At 34.2% G+C, this 18,845-nt stretch overlaps 1 protein-coding gene across 2 annotated transcripts in view; it reads left to right on the top strand.

Moving 5' to 3' along the window:
* LOC140757957 (C3 and PZP-like alpha-2-macroglobulin domain-containing protein 8) overlaps positions 1-18,845 on the top strand; it is a 237,607-nt gene that overhangs the window by 183,113 nt on the left and 35,649 nt on the right. For both annotated transcript variants that reach the window (XM_073093878.1, XM_073093877.1), the window contains 4 exons: positions 4,347-4,475; positions 4,949-5,103; positions 11,147-11,264; positions 18,172-18,311. In XM_073093878.1, the coding sequence (XP_072949979.1) occupies positions 4,347-4,475; positions 4,949-5,103; positions 11,147-11,264; positions 18,172-18,311 (542 nt within the window). The remainder of the gene's footprint in view (positions 1-4,346; positions 4,476-4,948; positions 5,104-11,146; positions 11,265-18,171; positions 18,312-18,845) is intronic.

The following is an 18,845-nucleotide window of genomic DNA, read 5'->3' as shown; positions in this document are numbered from 1 at the left end:
GTACATACAGTTTCAGATTACTGGTTTCGAATGTACTCATTTCGCTTAAGCTTCCCGTTTTGTAAAGTAAATTCTTTCAGAATGATACCAGCAGACTCTTTATCTTCAGTTTTATTCAGCAGTTTGGCCATTTTCTTATTTTCCTTATGATAGTGTGCTTAATCTATGCTTTAGCAACGGTCATTGTTGTGAGCAAAAACAACTTGAATAGAGTCCATTTGCTTTATTAAAATTAACTACATTTCATGCAGCTTTCTGTGTACTTTTAGGAGCTTGCAAGCAACATTATATTCACGAATTGTTTGCATGTGCACTTCTCTACGTATTTTCATGTTTTAAGCTGAAATGTTTAATTAAGATGTAGTAGATGAAAATCAAATGTTTTTATATTTCAAGTATCATTAATGAGTTTTCAAATTAATTCACTAATCTTTATTTTATATTTTACACCCTACTTAACGTACCTATGTGTAAAAGGGTATATGATGACATTTAAAACGACACAATAAAGGAAAATTGTTTCTGAAACTTTCCAAGAATAATATCTGTTTTCATAAAGTTGTTGGTTTAAAGGGCATGTAATGTCAATAAACAATATCCTGAATTCGAACCATTTTATTACTAATTCTAACATCTCTATTATATATTAGAGTTGATTTCTTTTTTACTTTATCAAATGTAATATTACCTATCTTTATTATAATAGATTTATTAATACTAAACACAGGTCCCAAAGTAACTTTTTACCCACAATTTTATTTTTGTCTGTGGAATTTATATTGTAGTACATTTCCAATACATTTAGCAAGAGCCCCAATCCCAATGCTGTCTTTTTCGGAATCTGCTCCATCGCAAAAAAAAATGGATAACATCTTTTCCATTATTTTTTTCACTTCTTTTTTTTCTTTTGTATATCGAATCGTTTTTTTTTTAAACTCGTATCGTATATGAAAATCAAATTCACGTCACGCCATAAAACTCCATCATTTAAACGTAACATTAGGGAAAATTGGTACAAAAATGAGTTTGAGTTATTAAATGTAATTCTACTATGGAGTTTATCCCAAAAAATGTAAATACTGACGTGGCGTAATTGGGCCCGCTTGTAATTTTCTACACGCTTACATTTTACCTACAAACGAGCCCAATTACTGGTAAATTCTTACACAGAATATCACGCAATTTTATAAAATATAGATATTCTTTAGAAATCAGTCGAAAAGGACAAGGATCAGCCTCCGATACGCACTCAACTCCAGTAATGAATACATTTGTTCGCTTGAATAGAATAATAATGTAAGATATTTCAAAGACTGACAATTTGGATTAAGTAAAACGAAACGGAGATGAAAGCGCTTTGAATAAGAAAATTATACTGAAATTATTTTTATAAAACAAAAGGTAACTAACCGTTTTTATGATTTTACTTTTGCGAAAGATGGCATCAATTAATCTACCTATAATATTCGAATATTTTTGTAAGATGTGCCGAAATAATATCGAAACAGTAAAATCATGCTATAAAATTTTGGTTCAAAATTTTTAAAACATTTTCATATGAAACATGTCAATTAAGTGAATATAATGTCTTATCGAAGATATGGTTGGTGAATTTAGATTTTTACCCTGGCTCTACTTGAAAAATACGTACTTAAGTTGTACGTAATATTAGGCTTTGCGCATAGAAATTATTTAATACTACATAATATGTAATATTGATAAATAATTAATGCAACGGCGTTTCTTTATTTTCAAAGACAAATATACGCTTTCAATTTACGCAGTTTATACCATTGCTACCACGAACGAACCCATACGTATGAAATAGTACAGAATTCATTACACTCCACTCAAAAGGAAGTCATATCAATACCCACTGCAGAGTTTCCTACGAAACCAATAGGGAAAATTCAATAAACATAAAATAAAATGTAATAAAACCCCGTATCAGTCAGGAGCAGGCGACTGGAGGGTTGCCTCCGATATTTACGAGATAGGTAAAGAGGCTCAATACGTATCAACGACGAGTAGGTACTCGTCATATGATGGAACTTGTTCAGTGTTTTATTGTAGAATAAATGTTTCGAATAAATTTATAGATGAAATAGCATTTGTAGATGCTAATTCGAATAATGATCACAAAACAATTAAGCGAGATGATTGCAATGGAATGAAGACGTAATTTCCAAGAAATTACTAATCTTTTTTCAAAACTTAAAATAATGCGACAAACTGCAGTCATGTAAATTATTTTACAGTTTCACAAATCTTAAACCCGTTAGGTTCTTTCGTCATATAAATAATACTCTGTATGCACCACAGACCTGTATTATAGGTCTGTGGTATGCACCCATTTTTGGGAATAGTTTATAGAAGAGTCATATAATATGTGTAGGATGTATTCCTTTCCCATTAAATTTCAATTACTTTCTAGGCATGATGGTCATGAATACGAATATTTAGATATTTTACATTCAAATTAGGACCCTGAGTGGGTGTTCAAAATTATAAAACGAACACTACCTTTGTATTGATTTTATATTAGATAAAATAAATTTAAAATCTATTAAAAATGTCATATTACACAATCAAAGAACAAATAAAAATCATGCTATTTATTTTTGAGCGTTCTTCGCCTGATAATGGCAGTCATAAAATATTCTTACACCAATTTTATTGCTGTCTTATAAACGATTCAATTCAATAAACACATAAATAAACGGTCCTGTAGCGATATTTTTACTTAAACTACCATTACGTATCGCCGTAACATTTTAACTGTCGAATACTAAACCGTGGAGGGACGTTACAAGTTTTTGGCAAGCAATTTTTGGCGCCGAAACTGCATTTCGCCACGCTTACTGCTTCCAAACACAATATTTTTAGTGAACACGGAATCGGGAATTTGAATATCAGTGACATACGATTGCATAACGTGTTCTGGGAATTGGTTTCTGTAAGTTAACGAATAAATTTAAATATCGCTAGGTAGGTTTTGTTGGGCTACAGTTTATCACCAAAAGAGATGTTCGGTAGATATTGTTGGACTAAAGTTAAACTTTCAAGTTCAAGTTAAGTCAAGTTATGTCAAGATCAAGTTATCACCAAAATCTCGCAGATAAGTAGTTAGCAGATATCATAGGAAAGGATTTAATTACCATACGAGGGATACGGGTATATATCGGGTATGGGTAGATACCTTGAAAAATCGGACGCCTGGGATACGAACCTCGGATTTCTCGATTAAACATAAATGTCTAAGCAAATGTCTAACTATAAGGCTATCGAAGCACTTGGCCAGCGAGATGGACGACGATCTAAAGCCCTTTCATTGCGAGAGGAGAATCATGCTCAGCATGTACCTACGTGTAAGATGATGATTTCATAACAATTGTTCAGTTTAAAATGGCAGTTATTTTATAATTACAAAAGACAAATATTCATTTAACTGCATGTTCCATAACCGAGTGCGCAACGTGTTTTGGGAATTGGAAAATAGCTTGCAGAAGATTGAAGCATAAATTCCACGATATTTTACCTGTGGATTTTGTTTTACTGAATTTAGCTTTTTGCTATTTTTTTTTAATATACAGTTGATTTGTGTTTTGATGTAAAGAGTGAAGTAGATTCACTTACCTTCTTGAAGAGGATACTACGAAAGGGTAGGGCTGTTTACCGACTATCATTTTGATAGGCGTTTCGTTTTAGTCCTCAGAGTTCTTAGAAAATCTTAGCATCATATTTCCTTTTATTAGGATTTCAGTTGATGACAAGGATAAATTATACTGCTACTTATCCTTATACATAAGAAAACCGCGTCAAAATTGTTACACTTATAAAGGTATCTAAAATACATTTCAGTGTACACTATTCAAAATACCGAGGCAATTCTACAAAGGCTTGAGATATTCTAATATGTGTGATACACGACTGTACAATATTACAGGGGATTTTGCGAATATGTCACGATACTCGGAAATGCGATGCAATTTTCTGATGACATGCTCCGCGATCCACGTATGAATACTTTGGATTCGATTCAATAAAAGTAAACAAATTGCATTTATTGGACGTGGTACCAACTTTTGTAGAGTTTATTATATTTTTATGTAATTCTATATTAATGTAGTTTTATTATTTATAGTGTAATAAGTTAAGCTGGCTATTTAAAAGAACTTAAGATGGTGATGATGTCAAATAATAAGCCTCGGAGAGGTATACGCGATAATTTGAGAACCTTTTTCTCCTTGATCGTTTATAGATAAAAAAAATATAGTGTATTTTCCGCAAAAATATGATTTACGATCGGTAAAAATATAAAACTGATTAAAGTACTTTGTTCACAGGCAGAGCTAGTAGCAGTTGAAGGAAAGGAGATAGAGACTCACTATGTGCTCGCTCGGGAGAAGATCCGACGATGGAACTCAACTTCCAAATGCTATCTACTGGTTGAAAACTTGCCAACGCCTCTTCAGGTATGCTCATTTGCCTAAAGTGGAAATAATTTAGACCTTTTTTTTAATAAACTGAAATAAATAACACGTATGCAGACCAACTGATTAAAAGTCTACTTCGCCACTCGAAATATCTGTAATCAACTTTAAATGGGGTCGGATACAGCCTTTGGGCCAAAGTAGGAACTTTGGCCCAAAGGCTGTACTATCACTGAGAATTAATTAAAAAGTAGTCATGTAAAGGTACAGACCCTTACTAAATAAACACAGGATTTACTATATGCTTCTAATTACTTCACACAGCGCTAATGTGTTATCCTAATATAAAAATAATTCGCTACAAGCGAAACATGAAAACATTTCTTCCTGAAGCAGATCTGTGACTATGTCGATATCTAAATGTTGATGTACAAATTAACGTTCGCCCAAAGTATACACTATGAATAACAAGCCAAGCAAGTGCCTCATCCTAATTTGTTTTACATTTCCTACAGGCCGGTGGTATAGCAAGCGCTAGTGTGTGGTCGTCGTGTGGTTGTCGACAACGTTTGCTGGCAGCTGTTACGAGTGGTGGTCGAGCGGTGCACTGGGCCGCGGTACCAGCACCCAACCCGACTAATGACAGTGACCTGTGCCGATTTAATTATACGTGAGTAAATACCTGATTTATTTATAGAGGCAATGGTTTAATGGTGTACATTTTAAAGTTAATCTTTGACACGGTCGAGTACGAATAAATTGTCAAATGTCGATCTTTGGTAGGCAAAACATTGGATAGATTGAGTATTAATAACGGGCGTAATTACCACGCGTTTTCAAAATAAATATTGCCTCATATAACCGTTAATAAAAGGGAAAAATTCAGTGGCACCTACCTGTGCGAGAATTCTTCATAATGTGCTAGAACGCATAAGAAGTCTACATAATTTATTATCTTTTAAATTGCATCAACGCTACGAAAATTTAATCGTTCGTTTTGCATTTTTTATTCCAATCACTTGCGAGTAAATTATATTGTTTCCGGGAAATTGCATTTATGGTATTAAAGCGACGTAAAAGAAAGATAAATAAGCCCAAGTAATTAGGAGCAAAGCTTCCCTTCCGGGGAACAAGGCTTGATTCAATGAAAAATGCCCGGAACGTTTTCCTGATCAACTTTTTATGGTCGTTTTCATATTTTATGATGACATTGGTTACATTTTTATTTACCTGTGACGTCATAAAATGTCGAAATTATTTTTTATGGTTTTAATTGAGTAAACAGAGAAGGAATTTTCATAAACTTAATTTATTTCAAAAATATTTATACAGAGCCGACCATTTTATTGTATCGTTTTTTTTTATAATATGGAAGTAGTGAACGAACCTGAATCCACCTGATGGTAAGTAGCTACTGTTGTCCATGGACATCTATAATCAACCGCAGATAACATTAGATAACTAATGCCTCAACCCTGAGAACTAAATTGGAACGCCTCAGATAAGTATGTCTCCCTTCCCTTACCTAATACTGCTGTGTGGTGGTGGTGCTACCGGAGTCGAACCACAAAGGGTTCTACCACCTTCAAAATGTGTTTATTTATTTATTTATTTTATTGATCTAATTAGAACGGCCGAGGCCACTTACACTAACTAGACAGATCTAACATACAGACAACTCACAGAACTCCAAGCATACAGACATGATTAGCTTCCAGTCATCAGCAAGCACATCACAGTTCGGATAATGATCCATGAGCGCGTTTAATGTGTTATTCACTCCAAATCAACACTACCACTTTTTTAAAACAATATTGTATTTTAATTATTTTCCCTTACACGAAAAGCTTGTTCCAGAAGAACAAAAATCTAAAAGAACAATAGAAAGAAGTGTGCGTAAACAGTACAAAGTTCTTTGAATGTGATTTATGCGCAGTTTGGGAGTTGTCGAAAGATTTTAAAAGCTGACCCATTTATTTTCCCGCGGGCACGCTGCGAAAACTTTTTGTAATACGACTGTTTACTAGGCGTGATGAATATTGCACTGTAGAATTAGGATTTTTTATAACTCGCTATTAAAAAGGTGCAATAAGAGATCTTTTCAAAACTGGTGTTGCATTTGTGAATCTTCTAGTGTTGCAACTCAATTGAAATCAGTCCTTAAGTGTAGAACATCTTTTCAACCTTAGATAAAACTCTTATTCTACCTAGGATTGATTGTAGACGTCAATTGGCTGTGACACCCAATGCTACTTCTGCATATATTATAAAAAATCGGAATTGGTAATAAGAAAAACCAGTAGTGACTGAAATTACATTGATTGCATATTGCATTTCAAAAAACCGTTTCATTATTTTTAAAATTTTATAAATTTACAACATCTACTACTTGTTTTTTTAATATGTAAATAAAAGCAAAGAAATAAAATTGTAAGTTAAATGTGAAGAATAAGTAACTTTCCCGAAACCGGAAATGAGATAACAAAGGTTTGACGAATGAGCCTCAGGAGTCACCCCCGGAACGCGTAATTTTACAGTTCGTTTCTTCCCGAAATTCAGGCCCAGGGTTGAATAGTCTTATAAACCTTATGTAATTTTTGATGAAGCTAACAGGATTATTATTGTGTTAAGTTACTATCCCCTTATAGGGTTCCGTATGTAACAAGTAACCGTAAAAGGTGTAGCGTGAAGCAGTTCTTGGGTTCAAATGGAATACTGTCAATGCTGGCTGACATATCAGATGACCCAAAGGGGTTCTATAAAAAGGGGTTTTTGTAGAAAGCTACATGGACACATGTCTGTGGGCTACAATGACCTCTTACCATCAGATGGGCTGCTTGCTCATTTGATAATAGTCTTATAAAAAATCTCATAACTTCCCTGTACTTGATTTCAATTAATCACATTCGCCTGTTATGTGCTATTTATTTATATTTATTTTAGAAGTACTAAAAGCATACGATCGAGCTTACTTACAAGTAAGCTCGATCGTAAGCCCCTAAGAAACTAATTATGTATATTATTACATATAATAATTCAATGTGCATCATATAACATTTCAATGTGCTATTTATTTATATTTATTTTAGAAGTACTAAAAGCATACGATCGAGCTTACGTACAAGTAAGCTCGATCGTAAACCCCTAAGAAACTAATTATATTATTACTACCTATATAACATTTCAATAGTTACCAACTTTACCAAACTAGTGTTATATAAACGTAAAACTACCGAAGTGCAACTATACATCACTACTAAATATTCGGCTCGGTTCCCAAATATCCGTTTATGAGACGATTAAGCAACTATTGGTTTAAACTCGGAAAGTAATTTAAGTTAAACAGACGTTTGTGGGCGGGTTCGGTCTGTAATGGGGAAACTTTGAAGGCTCGATGGATCATTGAATAACGTCTGCTTTTATGGTACATTAGCCGCTTGTTAAAGTACATATGTGGATGTATGATTTTAGCCTAACATTATCGCGGAATTGAGACATTTTACCATGTAACGGGCACTCACGACGTGCGGTTTTTTAATTTATTTATTGCTGATATTCGACCCAGTTGCATGGATCGTGGTCACGGCGAATGGGTTGACAGTAAGAAACTGTTAACAAAAATAAAATATATACGGGATGGGTAACTTAAAATAGGGTATGAAGAAAATTAGGTAAAAAGTAGCTAAATACGTTTTGCTATTCCCACGGGAACTATTAAAGAAGTAGCAAACTAGTATGCAGTACACATGGATATCTGTAACATCTAAAATTAATACTACCTAGATTTGAGGTAGAATTCACTTCAGATGTTACAGATACACACATTTTAAGCCAAAACACAACAGAACTTAACACTGTTTTAGGTTGAATTACATAGATATAGCCGTGGTGTATCTGGAATAGAGTCCACCAAATGTTGTGGCAACTTTAAATAACTTATCAGTTAAATATATATATTAATTAGTGGATATAATTAATAAATTAACGGATATTAACATTTTTTTTAGAATAAGGTCGCAAATTAAAAAGCAATTTATTTAAAAGTAGTGCTCACTCCTTTTAAATATGCTCATGGATCTCCTTTGTAGACCACAAATAAAATTGGAATCCATGAGGTTGATTCGAATTTTGTCTTGACACTCGAGAACTAAGTTGAAGGTGGTTGAAGCGCCTATATATTTCGCTTCGTACGGTGTTTGACGCTGGCTACCACCGCGTCAGATTCACGAACAGAACTTCCAATTCGAAGGGTTAATATTTCCATCGAAGTTTAACCAACCGTTTATTTTTGCATTGATCGATATTGTTGACTCGGCGCTTATTTTGCTCATTTGTTGAGCGTCGCTCTGACCTACATACTCAGTCATGCTTATTTATTGGTTGGAAATATGTTAAAGTTCATTATTATATGAGCCGTGAATTTAGTCGAGTCATAAATGAATTACGATCTCGCTCGAAATTAACCTGTTAATATATTAGTGAGCAAATCGAGCCACTTCGTGACTTCATCATTTCATAACAATTTTTTGACTACTTGCGGTAGTTACAAATACAATTTTAATTGATTATGGCGACTTCCGACGGTACTTAAATCCACGGATTGACCTATTTACATTGCACAGCCATGGACTGTGCCACAGATCTTTTGCGTGTCTGTCTGTCTGTCGGCCTTGAGATCAGAAGCCATTTTGGCATTTTGAAATGGAAAATGAAAGAGAGCAAGGTAACCGTTTCGGACTCGCCCGCGCTACCAATGCCATAAACAATGCTCTTCCAACGGTGTACGAGTATCGGTGTAGGCTACGTGATATCACCAACCCTCTCATTACAATATTTAACTGAGGCATAGAGGGATTTTGATTTTTGATTGTTTATATCTTTTTCACTACGCATACCTGTAAGAAACAAAAAATAATTTCTACAAGTCATAATTATGCGTTACCGATTCTCGAACTCTTGTCAGCACGATGAACTTAGATCCAAAGGAGGAGGAATGATGTTCTAAAACATGTTTAGAATTAAAAGGTGTCATTCTAAAAGTAGTAGTTCAAGTAGATAAATTAATGATTTTGTGCGGCGATATGTACAAATAATAAAATTTTCAACCGATAAATAAGCATAAGTATCTGGGTCACAGTAATGCTGAACAAATGAGCAAAATAAGCGTTCAGTCAACAACATTGTTCGATGGAAAAATAAATGCTCGGTGAAATTCTGATTGAAGCATTTAAATATGAATTGTACGAAGCGGTAATAATTCAACAATTGAGTTTTATACTAAAAATACTGGGTTTTATCTAAGAATAGAGTTTTATTTCATATTACATATTATTTTTAAATGCGCTTTATGCTTATTATATTTTTTGAAAAGTGAAATAAACATATTTCGATAACCGAATTCGGAAAAATTATAAACAAAAGCACAAGAGTATAATAAATAAAGGGAAGCGAAGAAAATGCTTAATAATAATTATCCTTTTTGTACACAAATAAGCTCTTAAGCTAATCATACAATATCCATATATCGTGTATGCAAAAACAAATAAACTTTTCCGTTAAACATTTGTTTCATATGAAATAAAGTTTCTCTATACCTAAAAAAGAAAGAAAAGTATTTAAACACAGTCAGAAAATTACGCACTACCAAAAACATCAAATATAAACGTTTGCGTACCAGAACTATGAATGGAGCTTTAGCATCCGAAATGCCTCGTTAGCTTTGAAACACAATCCTCATGATGATACCACTCAATGCTTTAAACCTCCCCTCGCCTTTAGTTCTTCTGAATTACGCTTTATTCCTTTTGAAGTGCTTGTTGTAACTAAAAAGGGGTTTTGGGAGAAACTACTTTAGTAGCTTTCAAAATGATGAGGGGACTGATTTTCTTTCACGTTTCGATATTAATGTGTTCTAGTGTTATATTTTAAAATGATTCAAACTATGTAAGAATTAGGGATCAAGTTTAATCAACCTGAACTTTTGAAAAGCAAACTCTTAATTTTTTTTAACAAATTATAAAATGCGGCAAAATATTACTTAGGTCCGCGGTATGTACGTACAATAATATTTATATTGAGTGGCGCAGAACCCTCTGTGTGCACAACTGTAGATTTTTATTAAATAAATCTACCAATCACAGAAGCAAATAAGCTTAGAAAATTCCACTTACTTTGTACCGCAGACATACATCAAACAGAAACTCAAATTAATATATTTGAACAGATTATCATAATGGCATTTGAAAAAATGCGTAACGTAAAACACCGTAGAATCGTACGTATCTTTTACCTGTTTTATGTAATTTGGCTTCATTGCTGATAATAAAAGCTTCTATCGCTTAATAGCAGATTTTATTGCTGGGCGGAAACATAAAAATTCGAGTCGATAAATCCTGGAAACGTTTGCGAGGCTATTAAAAGGATTATGGTCGCTCAGTATGGGATTTTTGATACCATTGTAGTACTTAATACACTTACCGGTTAATGTAGGTAGCAATAGGTACATTATTAAGATAAATGGTATTGAAGATGCCGAATGAAATGTTTTCCATTATTTTCTTTGGTACTTGCTTTAGAGTATAACTTTCGTCTTATGATGTGAACTTAAAACTCCTAATAACATACGCGCTTAAACTGATGATTCGTTAAAAAAGAAGAATAAAATTCAGGAGAAGACAATCAGGATGTTAATAACAAAATCGATTTGTTCCCAGATTCCCCGTGACGGCCGACATGGCACCGGTCAGCTCCTTGCTTGTCTACTACGTTACAGAGTCTGGTGAACCTGTCAGTGACGTCGCTAGCTTCCATGTCAGACTTCTACATAAAGAGGTAAGTTAAGAATTATTCTAGCATATCAAACTTGTACATAAAAAGGTAATTTAAGAATAATCCTGGCAGAGATTCCGTGTATTGTTGTTACGGGCATGATGATATGAAAATGCGTCGTGATAGATGATATCTTTACTGTATATGTTATAGTCAAAGTCCGATACACAGTCTCTTCGCGGAAGGACTGGTTTATCCTAGGTTTGGCCAAAGCCATCAGGCAATCCCCGAAATACATTTCAATTTCGCCCTTTGCCTGAAGTATTTTTAGTCAAACCCAGGAGCTCCTAACTTTTCAGTCAAACGTCGAAAGTAAATTATTTTGTTTCGGTTTTGGCCTAGTCAATCCTAGAAGCGACTGCAAAACTCGGTCAAACGTTGATCTGAACATGTTTAAACAGGTTCATAATGTCTCTCGCGGTGTTCCGACCGATTGTTTTGTCATTTCATGTTCGTTCATTGAGCGTGCGGGCGTGTAATTGTGTAAAATTGAAGATGAGTGAGGTTAGGTTAGGTTAGGTTTTTTTTAAATTATTAAAACAATAAACATCAAAATTTTAAAAATGTTATTTTTTTATACCTAATCTTACAAACTAACCTCCGTATATTCCAAAGCATTTATTTATTTATTTTATACTTTATTGCACATCGTACAAAAGGTGGGCCTAATGCCACACGGCATTCTCTCAAAGCATCTCAAATATAAAAGTGAAAATCACGTAAGCTGACCAATCAGGTGTCAGAACTGGCAGAGTTAAGCGGTTCTTAAGACTTGAAAGCTGCTTAAATGATAAAATGCTTCCAAATATACGAAGATAAGACACTTCATACCTATATCGGAGTTTGACTCGTCAAACCCCGATTTAATAAAATTGTGTTTTGACGTTTGCCTGACCAAATTAGTCTCTCCCAGGTTTGACGAAAATTGTTTAGTCAAAGGCCGAAAATTTACATTTGTTTGGGCTTTGACTAAGTCATTCAGTCTGACCTGAGGATTGACCAGTCCAACCTAGGAGCGCCGGAGCTTCGGAGTTTGCCTATAACATATATACAAATAAAAAAACTTAGCCTAATTTATATTACAAGGACTCTGAAAGAGATCACAGAATAAAACTACAGAGGGTTCAATTTCAAATAAAAAGTTTGTTAAATGTGTAACTATGGAAGCATAAGACTCAAAATTCAACGCAGTAAAAGCCTCCCTTAATTTAACCGGGCTCAAATATAAAGAAAGTGAGGGTGGGATCATCCCCTACGAATTTAAATTTAAAACGCTGCGGACCTGACGCAATATTTCTGTATCAAATTGTTTGGAAATAATGAGGTCTCTGTTTTCCTTTATGATGATCAGAATTTTTTATTTCGTATAAAATAATTATTGTCTTACTTCTCGCTGAAATTGAAGTAAAACTTGATTTAATATTTTATTTATTTCAGGAAATGACTTATCTACGATTATAAACTTATGTTTTACTTTGCGGTTTATTAATGTAACTATTTGATCAAGCTTTTAAAAATTATGTTTTGTAAACTATTCTATCCTGAAACATTTTATAAACCACTAAATTGCCTTATTTTGATATGTTATCACCGAGTAAAATGTTTATAAGTTTTTGATGTTCAGTTAATCTTTGCTCAAACGATTATGACTTTGAAATCAAACTTCGAACATCCAAAAAGTACCGTCGTAAAATATGAACATTTATAGCCCGTCCCACATGAACACTAATCAAATGTTTAGCCATAACGCCCATTCACAGTGAAAAACGACCTCCAAAATTTCATGAAAGTTGCCAAAATGCACGCCGCGCACGCGAACTACATACAAACTCCCGTCTTTATTTAATATTTATACCAATTATAAAGCTTTAGCGAGTCAGATGGCGTGAAATTGAACCGACATTTGCGAAGCTTAATTAGTATCATGTTGATTTTGAAAATCCCCATTGTCTACCTTGTTTTCTTTATTGTGCACGGAGTAAAGTTATGAGTTTTGGGAGATGTGTGTCTGGAAAGTTTCACATATGGCCTTGTTGTTCAAAAGTCTGGGCATGGTTGGGATCAAAACATTTCGTGGGAGGATTTAGGATTCTGTGGAACTTTAGGAGCATAGGGTCCACTAAAATCCCATTGAAGGAGACCGTTCGCTGTAACAATAATTTTGAATGATAATTTTCATAAAAGATTGATGTCAAAATATAATTAAAATATTTATACAGCTGAGGACGAAATGTTAAATTAAAGCTATAACTGATTATAATATTAAAAGAGGTATAATTAAATTATAAGGCGTTGAAATTAACCAATTAGTCTAATTGAAAATTTAAGCAGTTTCGTAAATTATTAGCATAAGGTTATTGAGCACGTCTTTAATAGAAATTAGCAGTAAATTGTATGGGTTGACTGAGCTGAGTAATTTGATAATTAACATAATCAAATAAATTAATAAACCCAATTTAGATTTAGACTTGTATCAATATATTATCATGAGTAACTAAGAACGTTCTCAACGACGAGACTATAACATTGATTTTTGAACTAAAGGTTAAAGTTAATATAGACAAACAGTTGGATACATACATTTTAATTACATTTAATACCTCATCTCACAGGCAAAAGACTATTAATATTATTATGTCAACAATCTTAGATCAAGTAAAACCTTATAATCTTCAGCAAGCATGACTAAGTAACACGTAATCTGTATCTCAACACGGTTGATCCCTTAAAACCCGGGCCATCCGGATATGTGCGTGTGACAAGCGTTATCTACCGGATAAAGATTTGACAGTTTCAATTTTGATTTTATGTCGTTTTAAGCACAGTATTAACATAATATTTCGTATTATTATTAGGGGATTGGTCCCGAATTTCAAGGTGCTTTTTTTTGTTAAATCCTACAAATTTTCATTTTTAACAAGATTAAGAAAGCCTTTTCTCTTGATGTAATCTCAGAGCTCTATCACATCAAAAAAATCGTAAAGAGCCCTTCTTCAATAACGGCTATGCATAAGCGACTCCTTTGATGGTAAATATCCATATGTAATGGTTACTACTTTCCATCAGGTACCCTTGTGCCTTTCCGCTATATTTAGTCATAAAATCGCTGTGACATGCATCTTCGACTAATCATCAATCACACAGCGAAATACAGTTTAATAAGAAATTAAGTCAATGATTCGCAAACCAAATGTAATATTCATTGAGTATTAGTTATACGTCATCTGCATGTGGGAGAATGCTTCATTTCATATATATAAATATTCCGTTTTTAAAATCACATGATATTAATTTCGAACTACCGCTCCGTATTAACAATTGGCTACCTGTATCATGGTATAAAAAAGGAGCGCGCAACTGTCAACGGATCAGAAGTTGTCCAATAGTGGGCACGGCACGGTGGTGCTCTGAACTGTTTGGTGTTTTGCTTGGGTGTTATTGTTACTATGGTGGCATTAACGCTTATTCATTTAATTATTTTAACTATATTTTTATAAATATTGGTTAAATTAGTTGAATCGAAATACCATTGTAGATCTACCTACCGGCGCGCCCACATGCATATGTATAGTTCCGTTGATCCTTTAAAATCCGGATCCGGTCGTGTGCGTGTGACAGGCTTTATCTACCCGGATAAAGATTTGACGGTTTCCATTTTGATTTCATGCCGTTTCGAACTCGTTATTGGTTCAGATACTCTGGATTTGTGGCTGATTATACACGAATCCGTTTGTGAATCGCGTCATGTTTCAGAAATTGAATTGTTAATTCAGTAGTACTTTGCTATATGCGATATACTCGTAGATTATGTTGGATGGTTATACCACAGATTAATAAATAGTTACTACGTAAGTTATACTTTCAATGGTTTTGAGATTCATTTAACAATTTTACTTGCTAGGTAAAGGTCTCAGTCCACAATAAATTAGGGTACATTGCAGTATACTGCATGACGCTGCTCCAGAGTTAATATAAAGATTAGTAAGGTTGGTGGTTTAGTAAGGCCGGTTGATGGATAATTCTTATCTAATGTTTTCAAATAGCACGTTATTATGGCTTCCACAAATGTCCATTAATTCACTAATGTTCCCAACCAACGTCTAAAGTTGTTAAAATGTAAAATAAAAATCAGTTAGCGTTTATATAAAATACACGCTTCATTATACAACTACAAACCTTACCAAAGAAAAAAGAAACAAAACTTAACAAAATGGTTATGCTCTTTCGTGTATTCAATGCCAAATGTAAAACAATTCATATTAATTTTGTCAACACCTCTAAAAGCCTTAAGTGAGGGGTAAGGAAGGTATTTGGAACCCTCGTTTCCTCGTTATTAACAAGCAATAGTAGCAAAAGGTTCTGGTTGGTAATTAATTGGTCTGTCCTTTTTAATAAGGCCTAATAGCTACATCTCATTTCCGGGTTCTACATTCTGTTGAGCGTTTCCTACGACGTAGATGAGCTTTAGATGAGCCAAAGGTAGCAAATTCTGCGATATTTTTGGTTTTGTGTGAAAACACAAAATAAACAAAACACAAAATGTACACTCATGATGGAATTTATATCGAAAGTAGTTCCATATATGTATGTCTCATCCGGGAATATTAGCTACATGAATTTCTAATGTGAAGCAGTTCTTTCGTTTTGTTGGAAGGTATGCCACCTAATTTACGTAAATAAGACGATCATCGTTCTCAAGCTTTGTTCTATATGGAATTGTTTCCGATGTTCATGTGACAGTAGCCTTATACCGTCAAGTGGACTTCATGCTCACATGCTTCTTCATGCTACATCTTATAAAAAACTGTTTAAGGTACAAAAGGTAAAATCCAGTAACATAGACGTAGTCGTAATCTCCAATCATCAGTCGTGGTCGTACCTCGTCACATCCGACAACTATTATTTGTCGGAGCCATTCCCTTGACAAATTTTACGCTTAATCGTCGCCCTTCCAATTAGCTTTATAGACGTTTTAATGTTCGGTCGACATGAATATTGACCATAATTTTGGGAATTAGAGCGCCACGATTAAAGGGAGAGGAATTTTGGGTTGAGTTTAAACTTTAGTTGTAGGTATGTACAAAATTTGCCTGTGTTAATATGTAGGGGCATATACACAATGTAAAGGCAAAACTATTAATAATATTAGCAGTATAATAATAATTCATAATTTAATTTATTTATTTAACGATCCAAAATATGCGTAACAAAGATAACAACACTTCAGCGTATGCTACAGCGTACTCAACAACATATTGCCTCTTACACTCTTTATTAATAACGAGCTTTTGCCCGCGGCTTCGCTCGCGTTACGAAGTAATATTTTCGTCCCCTATTTTATCCCCTTGGGGGAAGAATTGATCAAAATCCTTTCTTAGCGCATGCCTACCTCATAACATCTACCTGCATGCCAAATTTCAGCCCGATCCGTCCAGTGGTTTGGACTGGCTATGCATTGATAGATCACTATGTCAGTCAGTCACCTTTGAGTTATATATTATTAAATAATAATTATTTTGTCCATTGTTTTGCCTACCAAATACCAACATTTCTGCCTACTAAAATTCTTAACTTTATTGACATATGGTACTCGTACCTACTATTTGTAGCAAATAAGTGGTGGATTAAATTATTAGCAATTTTTTACATAGTAAACTAACAAATAATTAATGTATTCGCGGTGTAGATCAATAATGACCTGCGTTAGTATTTAATTGTTGTTTGGTGCCCCACAAAAGGTTAACCAGGAACAATTTGCAAGAGACAAAGTGTTCCAAATTGGCACAGTGACTGTACTCTAGTATCGTTGGATTTAATCAACGGGCGAACTAATGAGAGGCAATTTGTTGTCGGTTAAAGGGAACTATTAGAGCGGCTGTTCTGACCATTCTATTGGAAAACGATTTAGCCACTTGTTCCATCAGTTTGAGCTAGCTTGACTGTCCTTTCCATTTCTGGAACAAAGTGCAATTATCGTAGTCTGATCCGGTAGCAGCAAAAGCAGTGATAGCCTAGTGGTTAAGAAACTCGACCTCCCGGTCGAGGGGCCCGGGGTCCAAATCCAAGGCACGCACCTCTGATATTTCGAAGTTATCTGCGTATTATTACAAATTAATTATATATGGCGGTGAAGGAAAACATCGTGAGACAACCTGCATACCTGAGAAAAAAATATTCAAAGGTATGTGACAACACACACTTGGCCAATGCAGTGGACTATGGCTTAATCCTTCTCTTTTTGAGAGGAAACCCGTGCCCAGCAGTGGGACAGCAATGGGTTGATGACAATTCGGTAGTGGTATAAAATAATATTGGAACTGATATTTGGAATATAAATTATGATCCATACAGTAAAATATATTTCATTTCATCTCATCTAACCCCTTCTCAATGCAATCGAATTTAGTATTGAAGTAGAACCGAACAGAATGACGAAATTACCAAGCACTATTTAGAAGTGTTTACAGTCGTTTACTATCGATGTTAAGTGCAAGCACGAACCACAGGCTTAAGATCAGCAAAACCCACATCGTTAGAATATCTGGGCACAAGCCATCGTCTGTTGCCGGCGGCTTAAATAGTGACATTACTCTTGTCTGAATAAATTGAGTGTATAGATGATAATTTTGGTCCTTTGATAATTTACTGTGATATTGGCGGTTTGCACATGGACTTACATAAAAATATTATCATTTTTTTCACATTTACGCATAATTATGTTCTTTCCATAATATTATAATAAGTAATAGTAATAAATATTGATACATCAGTGATGTTAATTTTGACCTTTCAACTTTTAGGGAACTTTTAAATATTGAGCCAAAAAGGCTCAATTGTATCATCGAAAATATCATATCTCTTACGAAACCACGCTATCTCAATACTAGAATTAATTAATAACGTTTCGCAGGTCGCCGTGGCTATAGAAGAGAGGAGATGGTGGTACCCTCGAGCAGCATTGCAACTGCGAGTGCTGGCTCCCCCTGACTCCATGATGTGCTTGATCGGTGCTCGTGCTCCTCCAGATTCTCGCTTCGATCCTCATCAGACGTAAGTTTGAAGATATTTACACCTAGCTGTTGTGTCATTTGTTGAATCAATATGGATTGAATCGTGAACTTTATACACTCATAGCCTCACAAAATATCTTCCTAAGGTAAGTAAAAGTGGATTCACACAAAGACGAACACATGAACAACCAGACCCAGATAATAAAAATTCATAAATTATTGTGCCGGGGTGGAGATCGAACCAGAATCTTCGACCAAAATAATAAATAAGGTAGTATTTATATTGATAAAGTATTGGTTATAAAGAAACTCACTAAAAACAAAGCAGAAATACAGTAAGTGAGTGATGAATGAGGAAAGTATTTGTTAGAATCGATATCCTTCAATAATGGAAAGGAAAGCCTTCTTGCAAGTAAGCACTGTTTAAAAGGCAACATAAAATACGAAAAGATAAACAGATTATGTCAATAAGTTTTACGCCAAACGTAAGCAATAACAAAATAAGAGCTTTAGTTACATAAATGGCATAAATTATATGCCATTTATGTAAACTTGGGATGATTTTAAATAACAT

Source organism: Epargyreus clarus, unplaced genomic scaffold (assembly GCF_041222505.1).
Source record: "Epargyreus clarus isolate Ecla_fem2 unplaced genomic scaffold, WU_Ecla_fem_2.2 ptg000005l, whole genome shotgun sequence".
Classification (NCBI taxonomy): Eukaryota; Metazoa; Arthropoda; class Insecta; order Lepidoptera; family Hesperiidae; genus Epargyreus; species Epargyreus clarus.
Note: the sequence above shows the minus strand (reverse complement) of the source record. Positions and strands in the feature narration are given on the sequence as shown.